At 57.6% G+C, this 11,788-nt stretch overlaps 1 protein-coding gene across 1 annotated transcript; it reads right to left on the reverse strand.

The window, feature by feature from the left end:
- Window positions 1-1,442: 1,442 nt before the first annotated feature.
- ARMC12 (armadillo repeat containing 12) lies at window positions 1,443-7,754 on the reverse strand. The gene is made up of 6 exons (XM_039537594.1): window positions 7,498-7,754; window positions 5,164-5,312; window positions 3,877-4,011; window positions 3,432-3,605; window positions 2,634-2,705; window positions 1,443-1,862 (listed from the first exon to the last, which is right to left on the reverse strand). The coding sequence occupies exons 1-6, from the start codon at window positions 7,634-7,636 to the stop codon at window positions 1,524-1,526; spliced, it is 1,008 nt and encodes a 335-aa protein (XP_039393528.1). The 5' UTR covers window positions 7,637-7,754; the 3' UTR covers window positions 1,443-1,523.
- Between the last annotated feature and the right edge of the window lie 4,034 nt (window positions 7,755-11,788).

An 11,788-nucleotide genomic window follows, 5' to 3' on the forward strand; every position in this document is an offset into this window, starting at 1 on the left:
TAGCGCTGGGCATATAACTGCAATCAGTACTGTAGCTGGTTAACTCAGCCAGTCATTCTCCCTGTGGACTATGCGGGGCAGATTGCAATTTCCTCAGGTTGAGTCCATCACTGAAATCATTCAACTAGCAGCTTTCTTTGCTCTCCAGCCAGACCTCATCTCCCAGGATGCACCGTGGCCATGCAACTCCCACAATGCATTACCTCTCCTCCCCCTGAGAGGAGATCAAGATGACTAAGTCCAGTCAGGGAGCCTCGTCTACAGAGGTGAATGGGAGCATGAGGCACCCAAACGACAATTCCCATGAGGCACCGCAGCAGCCTTTCAGAATCGAACCATTTTGGTTTTCAGCCAAAATACTTCAGACTTTGATTTTTATTTCTCTCCAAAAGTCAATTTTTTCATCAGGGAAAACCCCCATTTTCCGAGGAGCTCTATTCACACCACCTCCTAAGTGGTGTTACCAGAGAGCTCGATGTATGTGTATATAATCCGTAATTATGTGTAAATACTTAATAGACTAAGGTGCCAATAGTGGGCAGAGTTCCTGGATTGTGTCTAGCCCCAGGCTGCCAGTTACAGCCCTGCATGTGACCATCTTTGCCCTTCCTGATGCATCAGTGGCACTTATCATTGGCCAGCTGGGTCCAAGCCTAGCAGCCGGGACAGAGGGGGGCAGCCCAGAGCCAGGACCGGCTCTCCATGTACTTGAAAGGGGAGCGAATTCTGCAGGAGACCCTCTGCCCCTCAGGCCTCAGCATTCACCCCATACTAAGCCCTGGCCGTGACTCCGCTTTGAGCCCAAGCCCCGCTTCCGTCCATGCACCAATCAGTCTGACTTGGGTCAGCCAGCATGCAGGCCTCGGCGCCTAGGACCCAGCTAGGGGGTGGGTCAGAGCCCAAGTCTCACCATGACTCAGGCTCAAGCCCCTTCTGCAGTGTGGACGCAGCTTGAGCCACAGACCCGAGTCAGAAGGTCTGCGTGGCGCAGTATGGCCGCGTGGCAAAGCTGCAAGACCCGGATCCGACAATGACCTGTCCGGTTTTACAAGGCAGTGTGGATGCTCAAGTGTGGGCTTGGAAACATCATATCCCCAAGCTCAGATCCCACCACTCTTGGCATAGAGGCCTTGTCTGCCCTGAGGGTTTGCCCCAATTCCAGTCACCTTGTCACAGTTTACACTTACCTGGTTTCAAGCAGGGGTGAAGCCCGCCCCCACGGTGCGAATAGCAGCTTTGCCTGTCTGCACTGCGGGGCTGCAGTGAGGGCTGGAAACAGGGCAAATCCCCAGCCTAACTAAGGCCTGAATTTAGTTACCAAGGAAGGGGGCAGGGGATGTTTTCCAGGGGCTGCAGTGCTGTTCCAGGAGCCAGGCTCCTGTGAGATCCCCAGTGACATTGGATTCTTCCTGAGGAAAGACAGAGACAGACGGCAACAGCCCCTCGCTCCTGAGCTCTTTTATTAGCCTCTGGTGATTCTTCTAGTCTGATCTGGCTCTACCCCATCCCCGTCGTGAGCCAGCTCAGGGGTTGTCGTCCTCATCGAAGTAGGAGCAGTCGATGCGCTGCCTGCTGAATTTGGCCTCCTCCTCCTTGCAGAGCTGGAGGCTCAGGATGACCTTGCAGGCCTGGATCTGCACCTCCTCCTCCGGGTGGATGATGAGGGAGAGCAGGCGGTCGGCCAGGTGGGAGTCCTCTCCGAAGAGCGCCTCGTGGAGGGACAGCTCGTTGTACTCCCAGTGCACCGACTGGTACTGCGGGGTCAGGCGCCCCTCACTCAGCTTCTCCACGAACACCAACATCTCATAAAGCAGGTTGCCAGGCAGCGAGGTGTGGAAGAGGTTCAGGAAGTCGGGGTGCACCTAGGGGCCCACGGATGGTACTGCTATGGGCTGAATTCATCTCTGCCCCCCCCCATACATACTTCCCCCCCATGGCTCTGCCAGGTGGGAATGTGGGAGGGAGGGTGGAAGATCCCTTCTCAAAGACAATGCACAGAGTCCTGAGGATCTGGGGGGATTCTGATCTAGCCAGGGCCGTAGATTTTTGTTCATCCTTGCCAGCCTCGAAAGAAGGAGCAACAGCAACAGTTTCTCTGTGCTTGAGTCAGATCCCTGAGCCCTGCTGAATGAGTGTGGAGCGTTCTCAGGCGCTGGCTGTCTGCTCCTGCTGGGCTTGAAATGCTTTGAGATCAGCTTTTTGGGGAATCCCAGACCCGCCCGCCTCTCGATGGAGAAGGATGGGGCAGGAAAATTAAGGAGGTGTCTACGAACCTCAGCAGTTCAGTTCCAGGGCCTGGAGCAGAGAGTGGGGGAGAGCTGGCATGCAAGGCGGGGGGCAGGGGGGAAAGTGCTTTGCTGCCCCGCCCCACGTTAATGCCCCACATTAACGCTTCCAAGGGTATAGCCTGGCACACAGTCCCAGAGGGGAAACGTCAGCCTGGGCAGCTGAAGTTTGGCAAAGTCATAAGCAACTGGGTCTTATAAGGGGAAAATTCCAGGCACAGCCTGTGCCACCTATAATAGAGGACTCCAGATGGCCCCAGCCTTGCCTCCTCTGTGCTCCCTGCTCCCCTCTGCCCCGGGCCCAGCTCTTCAAGACACTCCCAGCCTTGCTAGCAGGCTGGCCCTTACCTGGCAGTTCATGATGTCATACAGGAGGTCTTCTTTCTGGGCCAGGTTGCTCAGCAGCTTGAGCACCTGCACCTAAGGAAACAGGGCAGGGTGTCTGAGCACATGACTCAGGGAGGAGAATGCCACGCTGGGCCCCATCGCTGCTGAAGCAAAAGTCAGTGTCCAGCAGGAGCCGCTGAAGGGAACGAGGTGGGAGAACTCACAGCTGCTCACTCCAACCCCAGCCTCTCCCAGCAGGAGGCACCGTAGGGCATGGGCCTAGGATCAGTGGCTGTGGGGGAGCTCCCAGCTACTCCAGTCCTAGCCTCACCCAGCAGGAGGCGCTGTAGGGAATGGGGCAGGAGCGCTGACTATGGTGTGCTCCTGGCTACTCCAGTCCCAACCTCTCCCAGCAGGGGGCGCTGTAGGGAATGGGGCAGGAGCACTGGCCGTAGGAGAACAAGACCAGCCTAGTGGTCTGAGCTCAGGATTGGGAGCCCATGTCGCCTGCATTCCAAGCTGAGCTGGGAGAGGGACACACGGTGTGGGTTTAGACAAGTCCCAGTTTCCCATCTGTAAATCCGGTCTGAGGGGTGAGGCGAGTGGAGTTAATTAGTTAGTGCTTGTAAAGCCCATGGAGGACCAGTCCTGTGTACTACTGGCAGCATGGCAGAGTCGCCCAGCGGCCCCCTTAGGGAACAGCTCGAGGGCAGGGTGTGGAAGGAGCTCACACTGACTCCTGTCCCAGACAGGGACTCCCCATCCGTCATGGTGCAGGAGCTCCTGGCTGGAGGAGAAGGAATGCTCCCATTTCTGTACCTGGGTCAAAGTGCTCCCCGTCTGCAGGATCTCCATCAAGGAAGGTATCATCCGTCTCAGGAGCGGGTGGGTGTGATCCGGCAAGGGCAAGCCATTCAGCAGCCTCAGGCCAGCAATGTGCAGCTCCGTGTCCCAGATGGTTGTGACCAGCTCCAGGATCTTGGGCACAAACTCCTGCATGGAAAGACAGAGCAGCCCCGTGGCTGGTCACCTGACTCCAAAGGCCTGGGGCAAGTGCAGCCCCCTAGCCACGCCCTCCAAGGGTGCCTGCTACTGGACTTTGTGCGACTTTAAAGAAGGATTCCCACATGTTCCCTTCAGAGAGAAAGATCAGCGCAGGCAGAGAACCGATACCGCCGACTCCAGAGGCAAAGGGCTGAGGGGTAACACTGAAGCCAAAGGAGTCCAGACATATTGAGTGAGAGGCAGAGAGGGGAGCAAATACCTGGATTTTAATTTTAAACTTCCGGATACCAGCAAACGCCTTGAGGGCATTTAACGCCTGGATTTTGATGCCTTTATCTTTGTCATCCAAGGCTGAGGCCACCTGTCTGATGTCCTCATAGGTACAAGCTGAGGCCTGGAGAAGTAAGACACAGACATGTGAATTAAAACACATGCAAGGGCATCTCATTATTTGTGCCCCTAAATGTTGGTACTGGGGGGCCGGGAGCCATATAAGTACCTGGGGGGGGGGGTGGGGAGAAAGCCAACGGAGCTTCCTTTCCAATCAGTCTGCCAATGGGGTGACTAGGCAGTGAGCTGCTGAGCCCGGGCAGAGCCCCACCAAGCCCAGGGCTGGAGCCCTGTTGCTGTCTCTTAAAGCCGGCCATGTTCCAGCCAGGGGACCAACCCTGCCATGTGAGGGCCACCGTTTACAGGGGTGAGGGACAAGAATAGGGTTATTCCACATGCCCCCGTGTCCGTTCCATCCCATCTCTCCTACTGAACCACACCAGCAAGGACCCAGAGCCCCCTCCCCCCCGCAGTGCACGAGAGGGATGTCCCATGTCTACCGCCCTCCTGGGGCACTTGGTCTATTTAATTTTGTACAACAGATCTAGCAACCGTTTGTGCTCAGCCTCACTAGCTTGTCCCATTCCCCTCTGCTCTGCCTTGGGGCTCGCGTTACATTACGAGGCCTGCGCCACCCCGTCTGCCGCTCCACCTCAACCTGCTGTCTGTGGCCTGCTGTGGGGAGTGAGGTGTCTGAAGGCGCCCTGGGCTTTGAGCTGAGCTGGGCCAGTGCAGCCACCGGGAATAGCTAGGAGGCTCTGTACATGCACAGATGCAAGGTCGTTGAAGCTGAGGGAATTCTGAGCACAGACTGGGGGGGGGGGTGCTGGTTTCCAACAGGGTCCTCCCAGAGTTAGAGAAACGACGTGATAAGAAACCGGCCTCGCTCTGGTAATAAACATGAGAGCCAAATCCTCAGCCCCTTCAAACTCACACAGTCCAGAGCCAGGCTTTACACCTGGGCCCAGCTCTCCTTGATGCCTGCTCGGCCCCATCAGGGCGAGATTCTTTGGCACCATGGAACAGCAAGCAGAGCCCCCTGAAAACTCATTGAGCCTGTGATGCCAGCTGAGGTCAGAGCCTGGCTCGGGAGTTGCACCCTGGCCCTTCTTTCTACCTTCCACCTTCCACCCCAACCCAGAATCTCTCTTCCCCCAGCACCCAGCAGGTTTGGAAGAATCTCTGATTGAAAGGACCGGCCTGCCTTTGCTCTCACCTCTGACTCCAGCAGGTAAACACAGCGGGTGATGCTGTGTAATATCATGCTCTTGGCGTAATCATCCTGCTTCTGGTTCAGGGAAACCAGGAGCCTCCGCAGCTCTCCGGAATCTTTCACACCAAAATTCCCAGGCTCTATGGCGAGTCCTAGGAACAATCACCCGGCAATAAGTCACCAGTGCGGAGGGGAGGGCACGGCACAGGGAGCAGAGTTCACCCCCTGGAAGCTGGTGTGAAGCCACCCAGCCTGCAAGCTGAGCTCCAAGAGGAGAGCAGCCAGGGGAGGCTTTTAATACCATAAGGCAGTGTTGCCTAGTGACTGAAGCACTGGCTGGGGACTCAGGAGACCTGCATTCTATTCCCAGTTCTGCTGCTGGGTGACCAGGGGCAAGTCATTTTGTTGCACTGTGCCTCAGTTTCCCCATCTGTAAAATGGGGATAACGATACTGTCCTCCTTTGTAAAGCATTGAGAGATCTACTGAGGAGGGTGTTGTTATTCTGAGACAGACAGAGAACTTTCCTTACTCAGCTCTTGGGCCACGTGTGACAAAGCCCAAACCCAGACAAGGCCAAGGGGTCTGGTTCGCCAGAAGCTTTGCCATCGTTCATGGACCTTTCAGGCAACCTCAGCTGAGTTCCACATGCACTCCCCTCACGCCCCAGGATTTAGCATCTCTCCCAGACTGTGCAATATGCTGTGCTCCCAGCTGAGTTTTGCTCTGAGTTTTCAGGCTGGCTCTGGGGGTGCAAAGACTGCACAAGCCAGACCCAATAAACCAAAGGTTCATTGACTCCAAACAAACTGAAACTGAAGCGTCCCACAGGCTGTGGGTCCAGCAGGGCAGAGAGGGTGAGCAGGTGTCCCTGTTCACCTGGGCCATCCCTGTCTCCCATCCCTTTCAACAGGAATGGGGATTTTGTCCCTTTTCCACCAAGCCCCTGAGCCGTCTGATCATCTAATGCGGAAAGGAAGGATTCCAGGAGAGAGCCACATGCACAGGGCACCAGGCTGGCATGTAGAAGGGGTGAGGGGAGTTTATGCCATGAGTTCAAGGCAAACAATCCAGCCGTTCAGCCCAGTACTCAGCCATGTGTCCCGTTGGGGAGCTTGAGCCAGGGCCCTGAGCCAGTTCTCCCTCCCAGCTCCCCAGAGTGAGACGCTGTGCCCACCGCCTCTCCGTGAGTGAGGCTGTTCTAACCTGCTGCGGCACTACAGGTATCCCTGCCGCGATGGGTCGGAGCGTGCACCGGTGGATGGGAGGTGGACAGCAGTGGCTCACCATGGCCCAGCGCAGAGGTTTAGCATTACAGCAGGGAGGGGAGAGCCTAATGCAGCAGCCAGCGAAGCCTGGAGAGCCGGCACTGGCACCGGTACCGGCACTGGCCTCTGCGAGGGGATGAGACAAAGATCCTCCTACAAACCCTCAGGGCCAGCAGTTTGGGAATAGCCACGTGCTGCAGGTTTGTCGGATAGCCAGGAGGGGCAGCTTGGCATCAGGCCATGGGATCACGCTGGCAAAACTCCAGCGAGGCTGCCATAGACGGGCAATCCTGTACCAGCCACCTAGGTTACCTGGGAGAGGGGTCCCCCTGCTGGCAGTGAGGGAATGACGCTTTCAGAGAGGGGAGCGAGAGAGATGGGCTTTGACCTTTAACGAGGCCTCACTCCAAATTAGGGCAACAAACAAACCAACCAAGCAAAATAACCCAGTGCTATTTAGAATCATGACAATAACAACACAGAGGTGACAGAACAAATGTTCCACAGCCCGGACTGTTCTAATCAACACTCCCACGGCACGTGCCTTCAGTAAACACGTTGATTGTACATAATCATGACGCTATCTGACCCTTTAAAACTTCCATTCGCTCTCCTGACACTAGCAAGCTAATGCTAAGGGCCTCAGGCTCCCCTGATGAGGGGGGCACGTATCATTACGAGAGAGGGGCCTGGGATGCAAAGTTAGCTCTGGATCCGAACTCCCCAGAGGTTGTTTGAGTCCAGGATTTTGGCTTGGACTCATCGCCAATAGATGGGGAAACTGAGGCACAGAGAGGTGAAGTAACTTGCCCAAGGTCGGCCACCAGCAGAGCTGGGATTAGAACACGGGGGCGCCTGTTTGCTCAAGTTTCCCTCGAGTCCACACCAGCAAGCACTACAGGAGGCTCACGGGGTTTCAGCGACAGGAGTAACTCGTCCTTGAGGGCCTGATCCCTTTTGCTAGCCCACTGGGCCGAGCCCTCCCGCCAGGGCGAGCTGCTGTCAACGGCGCCTGTGAACGGCGCTGCACCGAGATCTCCTGGAAGCAGGCGGCTGCTCCCACTACTCACTGGCTATGCTGACAGGCTCCAGGCTGAAGGGGGGGCTGTTCAGGCCTGCTCGGATGGTCTTGTAGAGCAGGTAGATGGCCCCGGCTCCCGTGGCCACGCTGAGCATGTTTTTACGGGTGCACATCTCTAAGTACTCCATCTTCTTGCCTCGCTGCCTGGCGGCTTCTGAGGGAAACACCAAGAACCGGCTGGGGGGGAGGGGGCGGAGGGGGCTGTGCTCTAGAACCGGAACTCCCAGGGGCCCAGAACAGTGGCTTCAGATAGGCCCCCAGCTGGAAATACTCAGCTACTCATCACATGGTTTGTGATGTCACCAGAGTCCATCATGGCATCTGTGGCACATCTGCCCCGAGTGTGTTTCCTACTGGCTGGGGGAGGGGGGTGGGAGGAAGGACTCCTGGGTTCTGTTCCTAGCTCGGACTGTGTCAGCTTGGGCAAATCCCTTCCCCTCATCTGTGAAATGGGGACAATGATACTCCCTTTCCCTGGTAAAGTGCTTTGAGATCCATGCATGACAAGTGCTGGGAAAGGGCCAGCATGGGACGGTACAATGACTAGGAATTGGCCAAGTCTAGTTTTAAATGTCTCAACCAATAGGGCTCCCATCTCTTCCTCTGGGAGACTATTCCACCGTTCTCACCATCAGGAAGTTTTCTGATGTCAGCCTCAATGGTCCCTTGCCTTGGTTGGTCCCTTTGCTCCTAGAGACACCTCCCTTTACCAGGATGAAACTATTTCTCTCTCTGATGTCTGAACCCTTCATCTGTTTGGAGCAGAAAGGGGCTCTCACCTCAGCCACCAGGGGCAGCTCTAGACATTTCGCCACCGCAAGCAGGGCGGCATGCCGCGGGAGATGCTCTGCCGGTCGCCAGTCCCGCGGCTCCGGTGCACCTCCCACAGGCGTGCCTGCGGAGGGTCTGCTGGTCCTGCGGCTCCACCGAAGCCGTGTGGGACCAGTGGACCCTCCGCAGGCATACCTTCGGGAGGTCCACTGGAGCCGCCTGCTGCCCTCCCGGCGACCGGCTACGCACCCCCTGCGGCATGCCGCCCCGAGCACGCGCTTGGCGTGCTGGGGTCTGGAGCTGCCCCTGTCAGCCACCCCAGATCCAAACACCTGCAGGCTCTGAGGAAGTTCAGATCTGCAGCAGGGTCAGGATCCAAATTCTGCAGCTATCAACTTTCTCTGTCTGAGTCTAACTGGCCCCTGGATCCAGCTGTGGATCTGAACCCTGGTCGCTGAGTGGTGGACTGTTCTCACATTCCCCCTCCCTTCCCACCTCGGTCATGGGCAGGGTGATGGAGCGCTCGGCCCGTGAGATTGAAACCTTGCACTGTTTGCTGGGGATGCAGCCACCGGGGGTTGTTTGTTTGCCGGGGGGGGGGGGGGGGGGGGGGAAGGGGTTGTTGTTTTGGGGTGAGAGTCAGTCGCCAGTGTCTTTTAAAGCATATGGTGCTCTGGCCCCTGTGTTACTGTCTGGCACCCCTGACAGGATGCCAGAAGTGCTTGGAGGCAGGAGGGCAAGGCAGACTGTTCTTTCCGGAGAGCCTGGGGGGCCAAGGTGTGTGTGATCTATGAAAGGGGGGCAGTGTTGCCTAGAGCATAGAGCACTGGACTGGGAGTCAGGAGAGCTGGGTTCTATTCCTGACTCTGTCACTGGCCCATTGCAGCATGTTGTGCCTCGGCTTTCCCAGCTGTAAAATGGGATAGTGCTACTGCCCGCCTTTGTAGAGTGCTTTGAGCTCTGCAGATGAAAAGCACCATATTGCAGCAAGGTATTAGTGCAGTCACTGGAAGCCAGCACCTGTGTGAAGAGAGTGTGACTCTGCTACTGCCCCAGCTCCATCTTTCTAAAGGGGGTGTGGGGTTGGGAGCGTCCAGGACGTGTTCCTTGAACCCAAGGGCCCCAGCCGGCTCTTGCTGCTGGATCCCTTGAGGCAGATCCAGCAAACGCCATTGGAGGGCAGCAAAGTCCTGGAGATGGGCAGAGGGTTTCCACCAGCCTCCCCACCATCCAGCCTCTGAGGGATCCTCTGGGGCAAAGGCACCATTTCCACAGCATGCTGGACCAAGTGGGTGGGCTGGAGGGAGACTCCCTCCAAGCAACCTGCCTGCTGCACAGAAGGCTGCAGCACACCCAAACTCTCCCACCAAACCCGCATCTTACTGCAGATGCTCCAAGTGTTTCCAAACGCTCTCCCCACCCCTACCCCCAACCTCACCCCCGGGGCTTCCCAGAAACAGGAAGGTGCCACCTGGAATGGTGCTGGCCCACTCCACCTGCCCCAGCATGGCCTGGGGGTGCTGTGCTCCCTCAGGTGAGAGGTTACACCCACATCTTGACCCCTGGCTGCTCTGTGCCACAACAGCGGTCTGGGTGTTAATCTTGGTGCCCTGAGAAAACCCCAGCTTGGGCCATGCTCGGCCTCTCCAGGTTCTCCCCAGAACTGGGGGCAGGACTCTTCACTTCCTGTCTCAAACTGTTCAGGAAGGTGGTAGTGTCCCGTCAAACGGCCGTCCCGTCCTACTCCAGAGGTGGCTGCATTTCAGCGGCGGGGGACATGAGCTGGCATATTTGGTCTGTCCCTCGGTCCCCTGGCACCCCGCAGCCAGCTGGAATATGAACGGCTCAGCTGTGTGTCACAGGCCCTGTTCTGCAGACTCTAGTGGGGATTCTCCTGTGGCTGCAGCAGCTGGGGGCTCAGCCCTGCAGAGCAGGGGGGAGCAGGGGAGTATGTGGGAATGGGGCGCTGAGAGATCTGGCCCAGAGCCAAACAATCAGGATTTTCCAGCTCGGACCTATATTTACTGGTGAGGCTGCAGCTTTATTTTGGCAGCTTCTGCTGTGGTAAATATTGGTTTAAACCAAAAACCAGCCGCCTGAATCCAGGAGCTTTAACAAACGCAGGAAGGGGCCCTGGTGAGTGAGGTGCTGGGGAGCTCTCAGAGCAGGGGGCACCCTGGGGGGGCAGGCACACAGGCATCAAGGAGGGCAGAGCGGGATACTGGGGCAGGGACCCAGGCGAGTCACACCCAGCATGCAGGGGGCCTGAGTGTCCAGCCTGGCCCACGGGGGCATTGCTGGAGCTCGTGCAGAAATGGATGCGCTAGGCTTTGGGCATGAGAAGCAGCAGCTGATGAGGCAGGGGCAGGAGATCAGCTGATCAAGCAGGGGGCCTCTTTTCTCAGCTCTACTCCGCTAGCAAAGTAGGGGCAGGCACAAAGCAGTGGGGTGAGGAGCAGGGCCCATGTGTGGTGGGTGGGGGCTGAGGGACAGGAGCTGCCTGAGGGAGACTTAAGTCCATGGGGTTTGCATTTAGTTCTGAGCCTGGCAGGGGCACGGTCTCTTCTCAATTGCAGGAGCAGGTCCAGCTCCCCTGGCAGTTCTGTCTCCTGCACGCGTGAGCCTCCCTGTGTCTGAGGAATGGAGCTGTGACTTGTAGGCCATGGTTGTGGAGGACGGCGAGCTCTCTGGTATCGAGGGCCAGCCCCAGGCAGCGCTTTGCCAGTCAGGACAGAGACCTGGCCTTGTCCCGTGGGAGGCGGTGCAGGGAGCGGAGCAGCAGGGTGGCGTGCTTGCGGTGACCTGTGTTACTAGGCAGATGGACGTTCTGTACCAGCTGGAGCTTTCTCAGGGCGATGACTTCACCCCTAGGTGTCACGAGTTGCCGTAATGATGCCTGGAGGCTCCCAGCGACGTGACTCTGCTAGGATGAGGCATGCCCGCACACATACACCCCATCCATGCCTGCCCAGTCACATCCGTGTGCACCCAGCCCTGCCCCGCCCAGCCGTGGGCACCGACACGCCCGGCTCCGAGGCAGGACCCCGGTTCCAGGGCGACTGCAGCCCGAGGGCATGGCAGGGGCCGGGGACGCCCACAGGCTGCCTTTCCCCGGCCTGCCCACTCAGCCCTACCGTCAGTGAGCTGTTTATGCTTCTGAAAACACACACACACACACTGAGGCCTCGCACTCCCTTCCGCTGAGTGGCTCCCTAAAGACTTTTCGCTCTGTCTCTCTGTCTTCCTTCCCCTCCCCCTCGCCAGGCTGTTTTTAATGCTGAGGGTACAGGATGTTCTGTTCTCTCTCTCACTCTCTCTCGCCCCCCCCCCTTCCTGTTGGGCTTGTGGCCTTCACCTTTTTTAACTCTTTAAGGAGAGGGGCTGTGCCTGCCCTCCCCAGGTTGAACGGCTGATGGCTCCCGCAGCCCACAGCAAACTCCCGCTGCCAGCCAGAGGCTGTTTGCTTTGATGGGAGGCGGCCTGGGCAGTAAGCAGCCTGGGGTTTATTA

This window comes from Mauremys reevesii, linkage group 4, assembly GCF_016161935.1.
Source record: "Mauremys reevesii isolate NIE-2019 linkage group 4, ASM1616193v1, whole genome shotgun sequence".
Classification (NCBI taxonomy): Eukaryota; Metazoa; Chordata; order Testudines; family Geoemydidae; genus Mauremys; species Mauremys reevesii.